The sequence below is a fragment of the Mesoplodon densirostris genome, chromosome 10, assembly GCF_025265405.1.
Source record: "Mesoplodon densirostris isolate mMesDen1 chromosome 10, mMesDen1 primary haplotype, whole genome shotgun sequence".
NCBI classification, from domain to species: Eukaryota; Metazoa; Chordata; class Mammalia; order Artiodactyla; family Ziphiidae; genus Mesoplodon; species Mesoplodon densirostris.
This window is the reverse complement of record NC_082670.1, coordinates 77,495,689-77,519,163: the sequence shown is the minus strand read 5'-3', so window position 1 is coordinate 77,519,163 and position 23,475 is coordinate 77,495,689. Positions and strand designations below refer to the sequence as shown.

Sequence of the window (23,475 nt, the reverse complement as noted above, 5' to 3'; positions counted from 1 at the left end):
GAATCTAACGAACTGACGTATTTTGTGTGGCTGCCCCCTTTCCTGCAAACCCCACTGGGAATTATTCTATAGCTACTTTCTTCATAGTTGTCATTCATAATGGGAGGTGCATTGGGGACTGTTGGGTTCTTAATAATTTTATCCTGAATACGCACAGGAGATGTTCTGGATCAGAGAGAGACTTAGTCAGTACCTCACAGTAAGTAATGAATGTGTTGGCTCTCCTTTGCCCTATTTCCGACGCTTAGGGCGATGCATCGAGACTCAGGTCAATTATCCTATGCAAGTAGTTGGACACTCAGTAGCCAAGGGGTGAGGAAAATGATTTTTCTTTACTCATGAAGGGAAGGAGGCATCTATCTCCCTCCCCTCCTGGAAAAAGATATCCTTGAAAATGTAATGAATATTAACTCCAACACTTTGATGAATAAATGAAATCTCTTCAGGAGCCAGTTAGCCCTCTTGGACCTAAAGACATCTCCAAGTTCCTGCGGCCCATTTATTCTTCCTTGAAATGTAATACCTAGGGAGATAGCTCTCCAGTCTTCTGGAATTGTGGGAGTTAACCTAGGAACCTAATCTGTACTGTAACCTTTTGTGTACTCACTTGGCACTTTCAGGGAGATAAGAGAATCTTTTTTTTTTTTTTTTTTCTTGCGGTACGCGGGCCTCTCACTGTTGTGGCCTCTCCCGTTGCGGAGCACAGGCTCCGGACGCGCAGGCTCAGCGGGCATGGCTCACGGGCCCAGCCGCTCCGCGGCATATGGGATCTTCCCAGACCGGGGCACGAACCCATGTCCCCTCCATCGGCAGGTGGACTCTCAACCACTGCGCCACCAGGGAAGCCCGAGATAAGAGAAATTTAACTATCCTTTTAGATCAGAGCAATTAACTAGGTAATTGCCTATAGATACAATTCTTAAGGTATGTGAAGAGTGAAATATTTCTGGGGGAAATGTAAACAGACATTTCCTATCTTTATATCATATACATTTCTGCATATCAGAAGGCTAGGGCTTTTTGCAGGAACACAATTCAGGGAGGTGGTATTTTCCCACAGGGGTATTTATAAAATAAGTAAAATACTGAACTCTCTTTTGGTTGGTTGTTAGTCAAGTTAACTTTTTTTTTTTTTATTGGAGTATAGTTGATTTACAGTGTTGTGTTAGTTTCAGGTATATAACAAAGTGAAGTCAAATGAATTCTTAAAGCTAACTTTAGTATAAGAAAAAGTATAAGAGAAATGTCCCTAAATTTGAATATTGTCTCTGCTGTGAACATTTTGAGTCTCTCCTGATGTACATATATAAGATAATTTTCTCTCAAGTATAGATCTAGTGTATTAGATTTATTATCTATAAGTAGAATTACTGAATCATAATGTATTACTGGCTTTACAAAATAATGCATTTTATTTCAAGTGGTTGCACCAATTTATACCCTCAGTACCAGCAAGTTCCCATTAATTCACATACTCATAATTACTTGGTATAGTCAGACTTTGGCAAAATCTTGCCAATCTGGTGGGTATAAAATAGTATCTTATTGTGATTTTAGCTTGTCTTTCCTAAAATATGATGAGTTAATCATCCTTTCGTAAACTTATATCTTTTAATGTTCAGCTGCCTACCTATTTTTCCTTTTGAGTGGCTTTTTTTTTTTTTTTTGCTTTGAAGTGTGGTTGATTTACAATATTGTGTTAGTCTCAGGTGTACAGCATAGTGATTCAGTATTTTTGCAAATTATATTGCATTATAGAGTGGCTTGTGTTTTCTTACTAATTTGAGGATCTTCATGTATATTTTGGGAACTAATACTCAGCTGTGTGCTACAATTGTTTTTCCATAATTTACACTTGCCTTTCTACTTTATTCACAGTGTTTTTTGAAGAATACATGTTCATAACTCTAATGTAATTGAATTTGTCAGCCTGAATATTAAGTACTGTTTGTGACTTAAACTTAAGAAATCTTTCCTTGCCCCTAGGTCTTATAGATACTGCCCTGTATTTTCTTTTGCATATGTTATGGTTTTGCCTTTGACACTTAAGTTTTTAAAAAATATATGTATGTGTATTGTTTTGTTTTTTATTTTTGTTTGATATAATATAGGAATACAACTTCATTTTTTCCCCAATATGAATAACAAGTTGTTCCTGAACCATTTACTGAATAGTCCATCCTTTCTCCACTAAGAAGTCTTGATACCAGGTAGGGCAAATCGCCCCACTTTTTTCATCCTTTTTGGAGTGTTCCGCTATTTGAGATTTAGCTTCCCCTCACCACCCCAAATTTAAGAATCAGCTTGATTTTTTCAAAAAAATTTTAGGATCAGCTTGTTAGCTCCTTACTCCCCTCCCCCACAAAAAAACCCTATTGGAATTTAAAAATTGGAATTGTATTAAATCTGTAGATCAAATTTGATACTGTCTTATCCATGAACAAGATTATCTCTTTACTTCTTTAGGGTATTCTTTTAACAGAGTTTTATAATTTTCTGGATACAAGTCTTACTTATTTTTTGTTTTATCCCCAGACATCTTATTTATTTATTTATTTTTTGATGCTGTTGTAAACAGTATTTTCCATTTCAGTGCATTTTCTGTTTGTTGTGTATATAGAAATGTAATTGATATTTATATATTGATTTTATGTCAGATCAGTGTATGAAATTTGAATAATTTGTTCAGTTTTGTACATAATTTGGGATTACTATATAGATCTCATTATCTGGGAGCAACGTTGTTTTGTTTTTTCCTCTCTAATCTAGGGTCTCTAGTATGATGTTGAATAAAAGTGGTGATTGTAGGCATTCTTGTTTTTTTTTGTTTTTTAATAAATTTATTTATTTATTTATTTATTTTTGGCTGCGTTGGGTCTTCGCTGCTACACGTGGGCTTTCTCTAGTTGCAGCGAGCGGGGGCTACTCTTTGTTGCGGTGCGCAGGCTTCTCACTGCAGTGGCTTCTCTTGTTGCAGAGCACGGGCTCTAGAGCGTAGGCTCAGTAGTTGTGGCGCACGGGCTTAGTTGCTCCGTGGCATGTGGGATCTTCCCGGACCAGGGCTCGAACCCATGTCCCCTCCATTGGCAGGTGGATTCTTTTTTTTTTTTTTTTTTCCTTCTGTATGCGGGCCTCTCACCGTTGTGGCCTCTCCCATTGTGGAGCACAGGCTCCGGATGCGCAGGCCCAGCAGCCATGGCTCACGGGCCCAGCCGCTCCGCGGCATGTGGGATCCTCCCGGACGGGGGCACGAACCCGCGTCCCCTGCATCGGCAGGCGGACTCTCAACCACTGCGCCACCAGGGAAGCCCAGCAGGTGGATTCTTAAGCACTGCGCCACCAGGGAGGTCCCATTCTTGTCTTCTTGATCTTCAAAAGAACACTTCTGACATTAACCATTAGTAGGAAGTTTGTACTAGGTAAGAAGTTTGCTTTAGGTTTTTCATAATTAATCTTTATCAGTTTAAATTTTTTCCTTCTTTATTTTTTTAACCATGAGTGGGTTTTGAATTTTATTGAATTCTTTTTTTTTTTTTGTATTTATTGAGATGGTTGCATGGTGTATTAGTCAGGTTTCATCAGAGGAACAGAACCAATTGGATATGCAGTTGATACTTTAACAACATTGGTTTGTGCAAGTCCATTTGTATGCAAATTTTTTTCAGTAAATATGTACTACGGTACTACATGATCCGTGGTTGGTTGGATCTGCAGATGCAGAACCACAGATATGGTGGGCTGACTGTAAAGTTATATGCAGATTTTCAGCTGCGTGGGGGTTCCTAACGCCCACATTGTTCAGGGGTCAGCTGTATACATATAGAAAGAAATCTATTGCAAAGAATTGCCTTGCACAGTTATGGAGGCTGAAAAGTCCCAAGATTTGCAGTTGGCAAGCTGGGGACCCAGGAAACCTGATGGCATAGCTCGAGTCTGAATCCAAGTGTCTCAGGACCAGGAGACCTGATGTCTCCTGATGAAGTCTGGCAGGCTTGAGGCCAGGAAGAGCTGATATTTCACTTAGAGTTCAAGTGCAGGAGAAAAACCAGTGTCCCAGCTCAAAGGCAGGCAGGCAGGAAGAATTTCCCTTTACTCCAGGGAGGGTCAGCCTTTTGTTCTAATCAGACCTTCAAGTGATAAGACTCACCCACATTAGAGAAGGCAACCTGCTTTACTCTGTCTATCCACATGTATATATATATTTAACTCATCCAAAAATACCTGCAGAAGCATCCAGAATGAAGTTTGACCAAATATCTGGACACCCTGTGGCCCAGTCAAGTTGACACATAAAATTTACCATCATGCATAGTATTTATCCTATAAACTTAATAAGATGAATTATATTTATCTTTTTTCAGTATTAAACTATTCCTGTGCTTTGGGCTTTAGAATACCTTCCCCCATTTTTTAAAAGTACTTGGTTTGTTGTGTGAATGTTTTGTTTAGGAATTTTGTATCTGTGATGATGAGTGAGATCGACCTACAATTTTTCTTTCTCATATTGTCCTTATCTAGTTTTTATAGCAAGGTTATACAAGCTTCCCAGAGTTGTAAGTGGTGTTTCCTCATTTTACAAAAGATGGATGTATATATGATGAAAGGAATCTATTCTTTGTATGTCGGGTAGCACTTAGCTGCAAAACTGTCTTTAAAATGTTCATGGGTTTATGATTCAAATTTTTTAATAGAGAACTCAGGTTTTCTATTTCTTCTCAGGTCAGTTTGGATATATTATGGGTTCTTTTGTTTTTTTAGGAAATTGTCCATTTCTTCTATGTTTTTAAATTTATTGAGCTAGAATTACTTTTATAGTTTTTTTAATAGCTGCTGTGAGTATTTTTGCAAGTAGTATTTTCATTAGGCTGTCTCTCACTACTACTTTTCACCAGAGGTTTCTTGATTTTATTCATCTTAAGAACCAAATTTTGGGTTTGATCCTCGGTTGTACCTTTGTTTTCCTGTTTTATTAATTTCAGCTGTCAGTTTTAGTCTACTTGGGGGGGTGTTATTTAGCTGTTTCTGACTTCTTATGTTAGAAAAATGGGCAATGAACTTGAGTTCTAAGTACTACTTTAGCTACATTCTACATGTTTTAATATGTAGTATTTTCATTATCATCCAGTTCTAAGTATTTTTTAGTTTCCATTATGATTTCCACTTTGTCTATGATGTACAGGTATATTTTCAAATTTCCAAATGTATGAGAATAGTTTTTTCTTCTTCTAATTTAATTCCATTGAAATCAGAACAGGTAGTTATTTGAAATTTATTGGGATTAAAAAAAAACCTCTGTGGTCAGTTTTTATACATGCCCCCTCTATATTTGAGAAAAGTGTGTTTTTTTTTAAATTGTTAAATCCTAGGGACATAATTCTGGGTTGACAGCTATTATCTCTTAGCACTTTGACTGTATTTACTATGATATCTTCTGGCTTCTACTTTTGTTGAGAGGTCCACTCTTAGTCTAATGATGTTTTCTTTGTAGATCATCTTTTTTTTTTTTCTGGTTGCTTTTTCAGTTTTTTCTTTGTCTTTTGTGTTTTGCAGTTACATTAAATATATCTAGGTGTAGATTTCTTATTTATCTAGCTTGGTATATATTGTCTTTTCATATTTGTGGATTTACAGCTTTTTTTTCTGGAGTATTGTTAGTCATTATCTCTGTGATTATACTTCTTCACTCTCCTTTTTTTTTTAAATTTATTTTTGCTGTGTTGGGTCTTCGCCTCTGTGCGAGGGCTTTCTCTAGTTGTGGCAAGCGGGGGCCACTCTTCATCACAGTGCGCGGGCCTCTCACTGTCGCGGCCTCTCCCGTTGCGGAGCACAAGCTCCAGACGCGCAGGCTCAGTAGTTGTGGCTCACGGGACTAGCCGCTCCGCGGCATGCGGGATCCTCCCAGACCAGGGCCCGAACCCGTGTCCCCTGCATCAGCAGGCAGACTCCCAACCACTGCGCCACCAGGGAAGCCCCTTCTTCACTCTTTTTTGACTGCCTTTCTAGGACTCTGAAGCATCATGCTGTTCTCAATGTCTGTTAACCTCTCTTGTGTTTTCTGTCATATTCCTTTGTACTGCATTCTGAGTAATTTCATCATAGCTATCTTCTAGATTACAAATTCTGTCTTTAGCTGTGTCTAATTTGCTGTTGATTTTCAGTTTCACAGAAAATATTTTGAATTTCTGAAAGCTTTATTTGGTTCTTTTTGAGATCTGCCTGACTTTTTTTTTTTAAAAACAGATTCTTGTTAATTCTTTCAGAAAGATTTATTGAGTACCTTTTGTGTGCCAGGGACTGTTCTAGGAGGTAGAGATTATATTCTGATGTTCCTTGCTATTTTTTTAAATTACATCACCATTTTAGCCATTTTAAAGCATACAATTCTGTGATTTTTACTAGATTTACAATGTTGTGCAACCATTACCACTTATCTTATTCCAGAATATTTTCATCACCCCAGAAAGAAACCTCATACCCACTAAGCATTCACTTCATATTCCTTCCTCCCCCCAGTCCCTGGCAACCACTAATCTACTTCTGTCTTATGGATTGGTCTGTAGTGGACATTTTATATAAGTGGAATCATGCACTATGTGGCCTTTAGTGCCTTCTTTCACTTAGCATAATACTTTTAAGGTTCATCCTTGTTGTAGCATGTATCAGTACTTCATTTCTTTTATTTCACTGTATGGATAATGTCACATTTTGTTTGCCATTCATTAGTTGTTTCCACTCTTTGGCTATTAAGAATATTCGTATTATGAATATTTGTATGACAGTTTCTGTGTGAACATGTTTTCAGTTATGCCACATTATTTCTTTAAACATTTCATACCTGTTTTATATATTGCATCTTTTGATTCCAATCTTCAGCCCTTGGGTATTTGAATCTGTTGCTTTTGCTGAATCTCTCTTAGGGTAGCTTATTTTCTCTGAAGCTTGGTAATTTAAGATTGTGAGCTTAATATTTTATATTTTTAAAAATACTTTTTGTTTTCATACCATATTACCTGTAATGTTATCTGCAAAGCCAAAATAGTAGAATCAAGTAATATAAATCCACAGACTGAGTTAGTATTGTTTTCTGAGGGAGAAGGAAACAGTAAGGTGTAATAATTAGAGGCAGCAATACAGAGTTCACAGGTGTTTCCTATTGTGCAGGATTGAAAGTGTTTCTTTTTTCTTTGGCTTAAAGCCACAGATATTACTGCTAGGGCTTCTGTCTGCCTGAGTGTTGTTTCTGGGTGTGGATTCCCTGTGTTCCACGAGTCTCTGGGGACACTGAGTCCCCTTAGGGCACTAGGGTCTTTAGGCCACTAAGCCAGTCAGGTTAAAAAATCTGGTATTTGGAGTGGGTGAGAAGTTAAAATAATCTAATTGTTTTTTTCTGAGCAACCACAAAACATGAAGCTCTTACTCATGTCTCCCAACTTTCTGTTCTGACAAATCACGAGTTGGGCAAAATGTTAAAAGAGATATGATATATAAAACATTTTGGATAAAAGGGTTTGAGTCTGAAACAGAAATTTTGCAGATGCATTGTCCACCTTTTGGGTGTTCAAACAATGTTTTTATTAAGTGTAAATTGGTAGCATAGTCACTTTAGTCCTTTAAATTATTGGTTCTTATACAGACTTTGTTTACTGGAATTGTTTAATAGGAATTTAGGTAGCACAAGTTTTCTTTCAGAATCCAGATATCCTTTTGTGTTTAGCTGCCATACTCAATTCCTCCTTTACTTATTACCCTTTTTTTTTTTTTTTTTTTTTTTGCGGTACGCGGGCCTCTCACTGTTGTGGCCTCTCCCATTGCGGAGCCCAGGCTCCGGACATGCAGGCTCAGCGGCCATGGCTCATGGGCCAAGCCGCTCCGCGGCATGTGGGATCTTCCTGGACCAGGACACGAACCCGTGTCCCCTGCATCAGCAGGCGTACTCTCAACCACTGTGCCACCAGGGAAGCCCACTTACCCTTTCTTCAATCCAAAAAATATTGTGAACTATTGCAGTAGTCTGTGAACTGAGTTCTTTGCATTACATTGTTCTCTTTCCTCCTCCAGTGCTATCAAGTTTCTTTGGTTCTTTTTTTTTTAGGGAAACACTTCAGCTCAAAAGGGTATACTCTCAAGGGCATTTCTGGCTAACCTGGCATTCTTGTCTTTTTGCCATCTAGCCCATGATCTTTCTTTCTAGACTTGTCTTACATGTTTCTTCTAGTCTCTCCTCACTCTTGGCCAGTCATAAGTACTCTGATGCCTGCAAACTGTCCATTATGTTATAACTCTGCCCTTTGTTCATGACGTTGTCTCTATTGAAATGTCTTTCCCACAACTTTAGGCTCTTGGCAATGTACCCATCCTTCAAAATCCACCTCCCATATACTCTCAATATGTTTTCCAACCATAGACTAACTGTATTTTTTCCTTTCTGTTGCTTTGTAAATCTTTTTAAGACCTTTCCTGTCTTATCTAATTATTGATATTTCTTGTGTTACTTTCTCCACCCAATTATAACCTTCTTTTGATCAAAGGATCTTGTGCGCTTGTCTTTCAAGTTATCTCTGGTAAGGCAAATTGCCTTACGTGTGAAAGATGTTCATTAAATATGTGAAGAATTAGATTACAGCAACACATTTCATTTGAGATTAGCCTGAACTCTTGAAAGGTAGCATTTGTGTCGTACTTGTTTTGTATCTCCAACATCTAGCACACCGCCTTGGCAATTAAAAACAGGTCTTTTGAATTGCTGAGGAAGATACTTGAAGTTTTTGTTTGGTTCTTGTATTTTAGCTTCAAGGAAAAATCAACAAGTTGATTTAATAGTTAGGAGAATTCTTTCAGTAATATTTTCTCGTTAAAATTTTGAAAACTAAGGCATTCTTAATTGATTGGAATCCTGATAATCAGCAGAGGATTGGTGGAAAGTTTTTTAGCTAATTCAGTAGCAGTACTTTTCCTAAAAAGATGATCAAAAACTTTTTGCTTTCCTTATAATTAGTAGAAACTGCTATGTTTCTGCCTTATGGTGAATAATAACGCAAATTCAACTTCTTCCCTCTTCCAAAAATGTAGGTTCTTGTTAAACCTTTGGGAGACCGAGGATACCTTTTTCTTCTCTCTCCTTGTCAAATGGTTTCTCCATATGGTAGGTGATCTTCTCTTTAATTTTTATAATTCTCCTTTAACTTTTTAAAAGTTAAAATATATTGCTAATGAATTTCACTTTTGTTTTTTTAGAACATCATACTGCTAAGTCTCGAGTCTTACATGCTTTGTTTCTATTTCAAGAACCTAGAGGCATAGTTACTTGTAAGTTCTTTGAATATCTAAATCCAGTTACATATAGATACCTGCATTTTATTGAAAATTTCCAGATAACTCACTTACCATTTTGTCTTTCTTACGTCATGTTTTGGGAGATAATGGGGGTATTAAGAGGTGTTAGCAATATAAAACACAAATTATATGGCTTGTTTTTATAACTATGAAAAATTATCTTGGTTTTTGTCAGTGTTTTCACTAAGTAAATGTTGATTGTAATTGTTACAATACTATAGCTTAGTTTTTCAGGGTTTCTATTATTATATGATTTTTTTTTTTTAGCTTAGTTCATTTTTGCATTCACATTTTAGTGACCGTAAGTGCATCATGTGCTAGGTTAAATATTAGGCCATTCACAGTTAATAAGAATTTTCATACCGTTTTAGAGAACACCATTTCTATTCACCATTTCTAAGAATGAACTTTAATGCTGTCTTAAGGTAAAGTTCTCACTGTTAGGTTAAAAATGAAATTCTCGGGAATTCCCTGGTGGTCCAGTGGTTAGGATTCCATGCTTTCAGTTTCGAGGGCTCGGGTTCAGTCCCTGGTGGGGGGAACTAAGATCCCTCAGGCGGCGTGATGGCCAGAAAAAAATGAGATTCTCAGTGGTAGCCATTCAGTGCCTACATATCTGCTTATGGGGATAGAGAGATAGAGATAAAGTTGTTACAACAGGAAGGGGTGACATTACTGTCGTTTGCTGGACAGTCTTGTTAGGAGCCTCAGGTCTTTATTTCTCCTTACATTTTGCTTGCCACCAGTTGATGCCTAGGGACATGAAGAAGATCTTCAACGGGCAGGTGTTTTTCCCTTTAAAAATATGTTCTGCAGTTTTCATGTTTTAATTTCTTATTGGCCCATTTTAGGCTCCTGGGCTTAGGAGCATGCTCTTCATATATCCCTATATAACATATATGTATTAGGGTACATACTGGTTTGGTCCACCATTAATGTATGGATGTTGTTACATTGCTTTGACAATATGTAGATCTGTACTTGACTAATTTCTTGATTGCTAACATGGTTTGCTTTTTTGTTTGTTTACAGCACAGAAAAGTTCAACCAATGCAGCACCACAGGAGAGACGTGAGAGCATGCCAGATGTATTAAAAATAACTCAGTTTTTACAGTTTGCTTTGATTCAGTGTCGAAAGGAATTCAAAAATATAAATACTATAAATTTTCATTCTGTTGTTGAAAAGTATGTAAGTGAATTTTTTAAGCGAGGTTTTGGTTCAGGTAAACGAGAGTTTATCATGTTTCCATATGATTCACGATTAGATGATAAAAAATTTTTATATTCAGCTCCAAAAAATAAATCCCATATTGATAATTGTTTGCATACCTATATTTTTCGGCCTGAAATGTATCAGTTACCTATTTATAAATTAAAAGAGCTATTTGAAGAAAATAGAAAACTTCAACAGTTTAGTCCACTTTCAGATTATGAAGGCCAAGAAGAAGAAATGAATGGTACAAAAATGAAATTCGGAAAACGAAATAACTCAAGGGGTGAAACTATTACACCTGGAAAGCAGAAGTCATCTCACTCTTTGGATTATGATAAAGATAGAGTCAAAGAATTGATTAATTTAATTCAGTGTAGGAAGAAAAATGTGGGTGGGGACTCAGACACAGAAGATATGAGAAGCAAAACTCTCTTGAAGAGGAAGCTTGAGGATCTACCTGAAAATATGAGAAAGCTCGCCAAAACCAGTAATTTATCTGAAAATTGCCATCTGTATGAAGGTAAAATATCAGAATTGTTTTTATATAGTATAAAAGTAACAACCAAAAACATAGTAAAGTAGTTCTGTCCTTTCTCCTCATACAAGGGTTTGCTAAATATAGCCTGAGAGCCAATCTAGGCAGTCCCCTGTTTTTGTAAAGGAACTTTTGCTGCCAATCTCAGCTTCTGTATTCGTTTTTCAAGGCTTTGTTATAGACTGGCCATGTCCAGCCTGGGTAGCCGTGTTTTCCACTCTCCTTGGTTCAGGCACTTTTCTCAAAATATGTCATGGTCAGCCCTTTACTTCTTTCTTTTTTCCTGAAGCATCTTTCATTTCTCTCAAGCCTCATATCTTTGCAGTTCATAACCCTCCTTAGCTTTCTGGCTGTTCTCCTCCTTGATGGTTTTCATCTCCTTTAGCTTATGCTGGATTTCTGCTCTGTGCTGAACCTGACGGTGCTTACTGATCCATACTGTCTGATACTGTTGACCTGTGTCTTGAGAGTTAAGTGCTTACTATGTGCTAGCTGCTTTACATGCATGGACTCATTTAGTTCTTGATTGGTAGACATTATTATCCTTATTTTACAGATGAGGAAACCATCTCAGAGAAGTTAAATAATTTTACCTAAAGTTATGAGTTCACTGACCCATGTTTGAACTCACTTCTGACTAACTCCAAGCATTGTTCCTAAAGTCAGCTATATTTCCTAGCACTGAACACATAATAGGCAAGGTACTTAAATTTTGGCACCATTTTAGCTGATAATTGGCAAATTGGTATGTGTGAAAAAATATTTGTGGGTGGAAATCAGGCTTTATCAGTAATTAAAATGGTGGGAAAGCTATGCTGGTTATAATAGAACAAAGGAGAAATGGGGCAGGGGAAAGGGGGTAGATAGGTTAAAGTAGAACTAGTGATAGAGTTGCACATCTAGGTGTTCCTCACTTGTGTTTGTTTCTTGTCATTTTGCACACTTTATTTCTGATCCTGAAAGTAGAGATTTAAAGGTTAGATTCTAACTTTTAAAACATTCTGATCTTGATTTGGTGGTGAGCCCATTCATTAAGAGGTAGCCTTCTGTCTCCCCTACTGCCTTTAACATCAACTTTTTAAGGTATGATTTATATACAATGTACTCATTTTAAGTGCACAGTCTGATGAGTTTTTTATAGCTGTGTTACCACTACTCCAATATATAGGACATTTTTCATTACCCACAAATGTTGCCTTGTTCTTCTTTGTAGTTTATCTCATTCCACTCCACCGCTGATCTGCTTTCTGTCTCTATAGATTATTTTGCCTTCTCTATAATTTCATATAATTAGAATCATACAGTATGTACCCTGTTGTTTCTAACTTTTTTTTTGCCTGTGGTACGTATACACTACCTAAATCGGAATCCTGACATCTACCCTGGCTCTACCCTCTTTCAGCATTAAAGCACATGCCTTTCTGAATGTCTCTTCTCTTTGCAAGTTTTTAAATATACTGGTGGTGCAGATAACCCAGATTTATACCTGCTTGGAGCCATGTCTAACATGTTTTCTCTCATAGTCCTTTTTGTTCTTAGTGCAAGATTGGTGTAGATTTCTTTGGGGTGATTTTGTATCTCTAATATCTCAGCTTTGTTATGAATTAAGTAATCTAGTCGTTTAAGATAAAGCTTAGATTATGAAAAGGTTAGCCAGTATTTTAAGTACAGAATGTTATGGGAGAGATCAAAATCAGATAAAGTCATGGGGTTTTGTTGTTTTTATGTTTTTAGAAGATTTAAGGGTAATCTGCATACCCTTCTCTAACATTTTGCAAAACAGTTGTGTAGGTATTTTTTCTGTTGTCAGGTACCTCACTGATTTTAGGATTTTGGTGGTAGAGTTTAAGGTAACTACAGTACAGTTATATATATTATCCATATTACCAACATAATATTTGAGCTCATTTTTGATAGTATTTTCAAATTATGATGAAAATAAACCTTCATTTAATGGGAATTTTGACCTATGTGCAAAATTTTAGAACCAGTCATATTTGGAAAGTAAGGGATGGATATACTTGTAAACTCTAAGCAGGTGGTTTGATTGAGTTCCTGCCTATAAATGTTATATGATAATTAATTTTTAGATATATATACTTATTATTATTATTATTATTTTTTTTTTTTTTGCGGTACGCGGGCCTCTCACTGTTGTGGCCTCTCCCGTTGCGGAGCACAGGCTCCGGACGCGCAGGCTCAGCGGCCATGGCTCACGGGCCCAGCCGCCCCACGGCATGTGGGATCTTCCCGGACCAGGGCACGAACCCGTGTCCCCTGCATCGGCAGGCGGACTCTCAACCACTGCGCCACCAGGGAAGCCCATATATATATATATTTATTATTTTTATGCTTGCCTTCCAGACTTTAAGAGATGGCTTTTTCTCTTTTCCCTTCAGAGTCTCCACAGCCTGTTGGCTCACTTGGGCATGATGCTGACTTGAGACGGCAGCAGCAGGATACCTCTAACTCTAGCATTGCTGACATCCATAGGTTGTTTAATTGGCTGTCAGAAACACTAGCAAATGCACGTCATTCTGATGCATCCCTGACAGACACAGTCAACAAGGCCTTAGGATTGAGCTCTGATGATGCCTATGAAGAGATGAGGCAAAAGCATGAGTATGAGTTGAACTCTACCCTGGATAAGAAAGAATATGAGCAGCCTACTTGTGCAAAAATTGAAAATGCACATTTTAAGGATACTCAGAGCCCACTGCTAGAAGTTGATACATCATCTTTAAAGTATCCTCTTGCTGTTTCTACCAGTGAAGTAGGCACTGACCATAAACTACATTTGAAAGAAGTAAGCTTATATCTTTTGGTTATCTTTGTTTGCTTTTGTGAATGTGTGTATGAAAGGGAGGATGTGGGGGGAATTCCCTGGTGGCCCAGTGGTTAGGACTCTGCGCTTCCACTGCAGGGGGCACGGGTTCGATCCCTGGTCAGGGAACTAAGATCCCGCATGCTGCATGGCACAGCCAAAAAATTTTTTTAAGAATTAAAAAAAAAAAGGAGAATGTGAATGTGCTTGTTTTTCCTTTTCACAAAGAAATGATACACATTTCAGTAATAGTGTCTATGCAGGATAGTATTTCTAAGTTACTCCTTGTTACACAGAGATAAATGCAGAAGTGTTTTCCTTCCTGCTCATAAGCTTTGTGTGTGGTCTGAAATTTACCATTGTGATAAAGTGAAGGCTGGACAATCTGTTTGTCAGGAACAGCTTACTGGGAGTTAATTCTCTATCATTTCATAATAAAATTGAGTCCTCAAAACACTGGCTTTCTGCTGGCAGTACCAGAACCCATAGGTGAGGCAGATGAGGTGACCAAAGTCAGTGTACCAGTTAGAAACAAGGTTAAATACTTCGTATTTCTCATGCAATGGAAAATGAGTGGCCTTTAGGATTACCTCTGAGGTAACCCTCAGCCATGCTTGACAGGGCATCCAGTTTATGATACGTGCTTAGAGTACTGATATCTAGCTGAGAAGTAGCCTAATCTCCCCAGCTCCCCCCTTCCCAAGAAGTGGTTGCATCACTTGGGAAACTGTACCAGGATGGCACCATGTTCCTAAAAACTTGTTCCTAATTTACTTTCTTCCATTTTCTCTTCCCTGTCTTTGAGTAAAAGTCATATGCATCGTGGGACTTCCCTGGCTGTCCAGTGGTTAAGACTCTGTGCTTCCACTGCAGGGGGCACGGGTTTGATCCCTGATCAGGGAACTAAGAATCCTGTATGCTGCGTGACTCAGCCAAAAGAAAAAAAAATTTTTTTTAAAGTCATATGCATGTCCCCAGGCTTTCTACATGTAGTTTTGGGATATTTATTTTATGGGGAGGATGAAGACAGGGATCTCAGTTGGGGGCATGCATAAGGTAGGCACTAAGGAACTAACCTATATTGTTACCATTTCCTGACATATTTAAAACTAAATTGTGTTGATGGGGGCATGGACCAAACCCAGCCCACTGCCTATTTTTGTAACTAAAATTTGATTGGAACACAGTCATGCCCATTCATTTAGGTATTGCTTATGGCTGCTTTTGCATTTCAATGGCAGAGCTGAGTATCTGGCCTGCAAAGCCTAAAATATTGGGTGCTTTACTGAAAAAGTTTACCAACCTCTGCTGTAAATCAACCAATTACATTTTGAGAGAAAAAATTATGTTCTAGTTTGAGATTAGAGTATTATAACTTCACCATGTTGATTTTACTTGCTTGTAATGTTTAGGTTGAAGTTTGTAAATTTGCTGTGAAAAAATAGTTGTTTTTTCTTGACATTAAAATTAATTAAAAAGAAAGGTATTGAATCTGTACTCTAATTTTTAGGATCCAAATTTAATTAGCATGAGTAATTTTGAAGATTGCAGTTTGTGTCCCACTGTTCCCACTGAACATGGATTCCGTAGACAATCTAAGTCAAATAATGTTGAAGAGACTGAAATACATTGGAAACTGATTCCAATTACAGGTAAGAACAAGTATACTGGGACTTAGGTTTGCTTGGTTTTACTTAGGGTCCAGTTTCCTGAAGGGTTTTGTCTTTTCTAGATTCCACTCTTGGGTCTTGCTTGGCTCTGACGTCTTCAGTGTCTTATTTTTTGAGCAATGTGATATTCGTCATTGAGTGTTGCTGTTCTTGGTCAGTATCTGCAAAAGAGCCTATTAAAAACAGGGATTTAAAATATCCTTACTCTCCCTATGGAGTTGAACATGCAACTTGCAAATGAAAATTGTTGTCAGAAATTGGGTTTCTAATAAGGTGAGGTAGCTGCAGAGATGAAATGAGGGTCTTTGGGCAGCCAATTAAATGCTGCCTCCTCAAATTATTAAACTTCACAAGCTGTCGTCTAAGAAGTGGTCATGTTAAGCTTCATCTATTTGAAAGAAATTTGAGTTCTTAATATTGGATAATTTGAGAGAAATTGGATGATTGTAGAGAATGGCCTGAAATGATTAAATGTAAATATCCCTAGAAAACTTACTGAACCATGAGGCAAGAATAGTTTAGCAGATGTTGAAAGATCACTTTGCAGTATTCTGATTTCTCTGTACAAACACATACACACACATACGCAGATACTGTTAATATTCCAAGTTCTTATTCATCTTCATTAGCTAAGCATTTGGGGAAGTATTTCCAGGGTACATCTTTTCCATTCCTAGATCTTTATTTAACCTTTAAAAAGGAAAAACAAACAGTTTTTGCTAGAAAGTCGACTGAAATATACTTTCTAGCTTGTGACGTAGAAGCTACTGAGACCTCCAAGGACTCTGCAAAGAATTTCTAAAACTTGATGAGTTTCCATGGGCTTCAGCACCATTCTCTACTTTTAGTACCTTATCAGAGAGGGCAAGAGGCCTAGAAGTGATCGTAGAGCGGCAGCTGGTACTCCTGACCTGGAGAAGTTGGCTTGAGTTGGAAAAACGGAATAAGGAAATAGTCTGTACAAGGTGATTGTCCTAACCTTCCTCATTTAGACACCTTCATAGCTGGTTTCAGAGCCATTTGAAGGCACAACATCTAGGTGTTGATATTCCATCATCACCCGAATGGAAAGGGAAGCAACTTCCCATTTCTTAATGACCCTTCAGGATTATTTTAGGCAGGAGAGGGAATACTTGAATTTGTTAGCATTTGGGGTTATCCGAAAGGTGCTTTAAAAGGTTGTCACCAGTACCTGAAGAGAGTCTACAAATCTAATGGATGCTTTCCCTCAGGAGGGAATGCAAGAAGCCCAGAAGACCAGCTGGGGAAACATGGTGAGAAACAAACACCAGGTGAGAAGGCTCTCTTTGCTTTTCCTCCCAATGTGCCCTTCTTCAGAATTGCTACTTGCAGTTCTGGTCCTCTATCTGGAGGGCATCAGTTTAAGTCTGTTAATTACAGAAAATTTGGACAATATCATATTTGTATTTAAATCATTAATTGATTTATATCAAATATTCTTATACAAAGAATGTATTCAAGGGAGTCACTGAATATTCATAGAGATTCAGTTTTTTTCACCTACAGTAGATTCTGTCTGATATGATGACTTGGGAAGACCAGAATATTTTTCTTAATCCATTTCTACAGGACATCTTATGAGAAGCAGTCTTCAAGTTTCTCTTAAATTTAAAAAATACGAGGATGTGAGGCCATGTATCATTTAGGTACATTATTCCTAATCTTGAATTTTTTTGACTCAGTTCTTTTGCTAATTGTAAAGCTAATTTCTGCAGATAGTTTAAGAGATTAGGAAACTTTTGGATTCCAGAAACATTTATAGATATTACTGATTAGCTAGTTGTAGTAGGTGCCTAGAAGACAGTCTCTTTTGTCTAAACTCAAGTCAATTCAGCATCCCTGAAGATGGCCATAGGCAGATTCTTCTTGCTTGGAGTTTGGTCTGCGTCTTTTTAGTTTCCATTTCATTTTGTCTTACTCTTTCAGAAATCTTCTGTTGGTTTTCTTTTTATTCGGAAGAAAAGCTAAATGACTAATTTTAGTAGATCTTTATGGTTATTCCTCTCTTTTGGGAATTAAAAAAACTTTGAGTTAATAGTTTTCTTAAAGATGATCTTTGTCTCCTCCTAGGAAAAGATGATTGAAAAAAAACAAAGCAGGAAGAACAGATATATTGATATGACATACAGGAAAGTACATAAATTTTTAGTAGACAGCTTGATGAATTCTTACATATGTAAACACTTAGGTGACCACCACCCAAATCAAGATGTAGAACATATTTAGTACCCCAGCTGGTCTTCTTCTGCATCCTCCCAGTCAGTATTCTCCCTGCCCCAAACCGTAACCACTAATCTGACTTCTTTTACATTAGTTTTTACCTACTCTTGAATTTAAGATAGATGGAACCTACTACATATGTCCTCTTTTGGTTTTGGCTCTTTCACACAACAATATGTCTAAGATTCATGTAAGTTTTGCTTCTATCAGTGATTCTTTCTCATTGGGAGAATCAGGTGTCTTGTTTATGCTTCATAATGCTCCATCAGCATCTGCAGTCTTTATCTGGCATACCATCTTCATATTTTGTGGTTAAAAGTATAAAAATCCAAGTGATGCTACTTTTTGAGAACTCGCCACTCCCCTTGCATTTAAAAGTCAAAGTATCTCAATGCCTGAATGATAGTTAGTAGAAAACATGTATTATTATAGATACTGACATGTGTTTCTTTTAAATCATTTATTGAAGACATTTTAAAAATAATAAAGTTGTCCATCTTAATAAAAATTAAAGGGGAAATCTGTACAAAGTAAAATTAGATGGTGATCATTTGCATTTTCAAAAGGGATTTGGTTTAGAGTTTTTTAATATGGAAAATTTCCCATGTTGATTTAAGTTATATTTCAGCTTAAAAATATTTCCTTTATCCATAGCCCTTCAGGAATAAGCTTACTGGGAGACTTCCCTAGTGGTCCAGTGGTTAAGACTCCACACTTCCACTGCAGGGGGCACGGGTTCGATCGCTGGTTGGGGAACTAAGATCCCACATGCCCCATGGTATAGTTATTTAAGAAAAATTTTTTTTTAGAAAAAAAATTTAGGAATAAGTTTATTGGTCTCAACTATAGCTGAAATATTTGGGAGAATGTATTCAAGTATTTTTAATAATAAACCATTCAGAAGTTTTAAAATTACACGTGGTCCTTCCCAACTCATTTGTTTTACAAGATGCAAGTAAGACATTTTATTTGAATAAATCAGATATTTGACATGGTACGTAATTCAAGAAATACAAAACTACTTCAAAAAATAAGTCTTCTGCCCCTAGGCCAGACACTTAGTTTCACCCCATTGATCAACCTCTGTTACAGATTTTATTTTTTTTGTGGTGGTGTTTTTTTTTTTTTTTGGCCACGCTGCACAGCTTGCAGGATCTTAGTTCCCCGACCAGGGATTGAACTTGAGCTCCAGCAGTAAGAGCGCCAAGTCCCAACCACTGGACTGTCAGGGAGTTCCCTGTTACAGATTTCTTATGTACTCATCCTGACATTTCATATGTGCACTAAACCCCATGTTGCAGATTTACGAAGGGCATTCAGTATTCCTGAATTATTTTATGGAAGTTGAATTTTCTGGTTTATCAATTTCATACAGTTGTAATTCTTACCTTGGTACATTGGATATTTTGCTCCCCTTCTCTTCTTTGACCTACAGACCTGCTGTATGGTCTTACCATGCTGACAGGTGCCTTTGCAGTACTTAATGGGTGCAGTGGTTCATGGTAACCACTGGGGTTGGTAGCAAAATGTTATAATCTAAATGCTGCTTAGGCTGTTTAAACCTTTGGAAAAGTGTGAGTGTAGGGAAAATCAAAACTGAATTTTTTGTAGAGGGGTTACACTGCTATACCTGGGTGCAGACTTGAATAAGGGAGTTCACTATATCTTAAAAGTACTATAGTTTTGAAAACTATACCTATGTTTGGACTTTCTGATCTAGAGGTAACATTTTATATGATAAAATTGTGTAATATGAACTTGTAGGGAAAAATAATGAAATTTTGTTTTTTCTTGAAATAAAGTATTACTATAAATTGCTGTTAAATGTATTTTCCCCATGTTTTTTAAAAAGGGATTTAGGGTTCCTGTTTTGAAATGTAGTTTCAAGAACATGCTGTGTTTGAATTTAGGATTTGTGAGTGGAAAAAAGTACGTTCTTATGGATTGAGCTAGTCAGGAATCACGGGTTATCGTAGTTTCATTAGCATCAGCTAGCTTGATGATCTCTTTATCTCATATGGGGTAAATAGCTATTATGATTTCTCTTGGAATGATTTCCAAACAAAATAAAAATACTTAACAAAAGTGCTATCAAAAGTATTACTGTTAATGTAGCTGTGAAATGTGCTCTCTTCCTGTATGACTGAGACTTTCTTGTCCTGATAAATTGAAGTCCCTAACATTGTAGCAAATCCACTAAGCAACCCCATATGTAAGAGCAAATCTGAAAACAGATAAAATTCATTGTCCTAGATCCTGAATGCAACTCTTAACTTGACGACTTATTCCCACAGCATTTCAGCTTGGCATTCTTTCAGTTGCCTTACACTCAAAATTTTCCTACTAAGAGGGTATTACCATAGTGGACATTACTTGGCAAAGAATATAAGGGTTGAGCAAGCTGTTGCAACTGAGCATTCTGCTTAAAGCATGTCTGTTAAAGTCAGATCTACAGAAAGGTAGGGAAGCAGAAATAAACAAGTGACTTAATTTGTATTGATGTTAAATTGGCCCTTGTTTGAATACTTCAAAAGGAATCAAAGAAAGTAACATTCAAACTTGTCACTCTAGCTACTGAAATACAAAGACCAGCCATAAATAAGTAGGGCACATAGGAAATAGGTTCACACCATTATTTGAGGTTTTTATTCTACCTTCCAATGCATAGTTTGTTCTAAATATATACTTGACCTGGCATTTTTTTCCTTATTTATGAGTTTGTATTTTCAGTTATTATTATTTTGGATTGCTTTTGTAATAATAAACTCTTCCCATATAGGTATGAAATCACCAGAAGAACAACTGGTGTGTCTGCCACCACAGGAGGCCTTTCCTAACGACCCCCGGGTAATAAGTAGACAGAGAAGTTCTGATTACCAGTTTCCATCCTCTCCATTTACAGACACACTAAAGGGCACCACTGAGGATGACGTGTTGACAGGTCAGGTGGTGACAGTGGAGGAGCAGTGTGTGCCAGCAGCAGAACCACCTGCAATCAGTGAAATCACAGAAAAGACAGTGTTAGGAGAGTACAGTCTCTTTTCTAGGAAGATAGAAGAGATTCTGAAGCAGAAGAATGTTTCATATGTCAGCAGAAATTCCACACTTATCTTTTCAACACAAGAGAAGATGAAACGGCTTTCTGAGTTCATATATTCTAAGACTTCCAAAGCTGGTGTACAGGAGTTTGTAGATGGCTTGCATGAGAAACTAAATACTGTTATCAAAGCATCAGCCAAGGGTGGGAATTTGCCAGCAGTCAGTCCTAATGCTTCTGGTACTAAGATAGCATTGAGTCCTCTGGGAAGGCATGTCATACCAGTTTCCTCAAGCGACTTCAACAATAAACACCTCCTTGAGCCACTTGGTAGTGATCCTCTGAAAGACACCAACTCTAATGAGCAGCCTTCCTCTTCAACTTTGGGTTTAACTGAAGCAGAAGTGAACCAGCCACACCATGCCACAGAGCCAGTGGTGACTTCTGATCATACTGCCCGGGAACCAGTAGAAAAAGAAACAAAATCGCCCAGTGATGTAAACATTTCTTCCCAACCAGCTCTTTCAAACTTTATAAGCCAGTTAGAACCTGAAGTATTTAACAGTTTGGTTAAAATCATGAAAGATGTCCAGAAAAATACTCTGAAATTTTATATTCATGAAGAAGAGGAGAGTGTGCTCTGTAAAGAAATAAAGGTAACTAAATGAGAAGGTAATTGTAATGCTGTCTAAACTTCTCTTGTTGGGTCTGACCTCTATAAAATGGATTTTTGTTTGTTTTTAGGTGTTGACCATATTATTTTAATAATTTAATGCAGAGTGGAATAAAAGACTAGTAAGTTCAACTGAATTTAGAACCGGTGGTCTAAATATCTTAGAATTTTTAATCTTGTTTTGCATAGTGTCATTTTAAAGACCAGTTGTATACATATTGCAGGTACCTTTAAATTGTTGATTTAAAGATTTTCAATGTTTCTTACTGGGTTTTTAACAAAGGGGAGGGAAAGATGCAGAGAAATAAAGGCAGTTGTCAGTGTTTACCTCAGGGGGTTTTATCAATCAGGTAGAAAAATAAAACTGTCCAGGATGACCTAATGATGATATCTTTTGGCATTTCTTGATGCCCTGGTCATGCCAGGTTTCCCAATAGCCCTTATTATCAAAAAACATGGTGATCCTGAAACACTTCCCCAATCATGAAAGATTCCTCTTTGCAAGGTATGTTTTTTGTATTGAAGCTATGGAGTATATAGACTGGCGTTTCAGGCATTTGGTTTAAAAAAATACACACATAGAGACAGGTATGTAAAATCTGTAACAATAGATACGTAATTTATAACACATGGGACAATTAGTGGTTTAATGTTGCCAATTAGTATTCACTAAACTGTATAGCATTTTAATTCCTTAAGGGAATACCTTAGTTCTTGTTTTTGTTTTTGTTTTTTGCGATACGCGGGCCTCTCACTGCTGTGGCCTCTCCCGTTGCGGAGCACAGGCCCCGGACGCTCAGGCTCAGCGGCCATGGCTCACAGGCCCAGCCGTTGCGCGGCATGTGGGATCCTCCCAGACCGGGGCACGAACTTGTGTCCCCTGCATCGGCAGGCGGACTCTCAACCACTGCGCCACCAGGGAAGCCCGGGAATGCCTTAGGTTTTAAAATAAATGCCTGCTCCTATTTATGGAATTCATTTACCATGATAAGTTTCTGCTTTTTTAGTTAGAGGAAGCAGAGGGGACTATAAATAAGTGGCGTATAGCCAGAGTGGCCCAGAAACTCCATGCTTTGACATGTCCTGAGCCTTTGTCAGTTTAAAGATCTCTTTGACGTCAGCATGTTTCATGTGATGTGTTCATGAGAACATGAAGAGCATGGAAATGGGGGCAACAGAGTGCTCAGTGTGCTGCCTTTACCAATTCCCTGTAGTTTCTTGGGAAGATGAAACCAGACTTACCAGGAATTTCTTGGTTGCATTTTTGCCCTGTATGATTGAACATTGAGCTGCTCAACATTCTTCCACCCCCAGCAACATGTTTTCAGCTCTTTGGGGCATAGCTACATGGTGGTGTAAGGGCTAGATGAGAGAGTGGGTTGGGCACAGTTCCCAGTGTGGTCACCATTACTCCATCTCCTCCCACTGCATTTTAAAAATTGATTGTAACACACTTGTGGGAAATGTGTTTACTTACGAATGGTGCTTTTAATCCATTCTGGCTTAGAATAAATCATATTTCTGCTATTATTTTATGTAGAGGAGGAAAAGGATGCTGTGTGTTTTATAAATATGATAGGAAATCAGATCAGAACTTTAATTCTTTTAATCAATATCCATCCATTGGAAATTTTCTAGCAGAAATGTTACAATATAGTACAGGACTTTATGAATAAAATTTTAAACTTCCTAAATATTTCTGGAGTCAGATTGATTCGTTACTTTATGAGTTAAACTGTCTTATTTAACACAAACTTGCATTTAAAATTTCTTAATGTAAAAAGACCAAAAATTACAAGCAGGCCTATCAGACAATAATTTACTTTTTCATAACTTGATTGTAAACTGCTCTGAGATTTGTCCAGAGGCTTTAGAAGTTAGAGCAAAATCAAACACTGTAGAAGATGCTTCTTTAGGGCTGCATAGAAACATCCTCTTTGGGTGTGAC

General features: G+C 37.4%; 1 protein-coding gene across 7 annotated transcripts in view; it reads left to right on the top strand.

The window, feature by feature from the left end:
* Positions 1 to 23,475, top strand: part of TASOR (transcription activation suppressor) — a 50,589-nt gene that overhangs the window by 21,303 nt on the left and 5,811 nt on the right. For 2 of the 7 annotated variants that reach the window (XM_060111073.1, XM_060111076.1), the window contains exons 12-18: positions 9,070 to 9,142; positions 9,235 to 9,306; positions 10,366 to 11,067; positions 13,482 to 13,888; positions 15,417 to 15,558; positions 16,809 to 16,868; positions 20,720 to 21,510. In XM_060111073.1, the coding sequence (XP_059967056.1) occupies positions 9,070 to 9,142; positions 9,235 to 9,306; positions 10,366 to 11,067; positions 13,482 to 13,888; positions 15,417 to 15,558; positions 16,809 to 16,868; positions 20,720 to 21,510 (2,247 nt within the window). Of the gene's footprint in view, positions 1 to 9,069; positions 9,143 to 9,234; positions 9,307 to 10,365; positions 11,068 to 13,481; positions 13,889 to 15,416; positions 15,559 to 16,808; positions 16,869 to 20,596; positions 21,511 to 23,475 lie in introns of all 7 variants that reach the window. The other 5 variants (XM_060111071.1, XM_060111075.1, XM_060111074.1 and 2 more) reach the window with 3 other exon arrangements.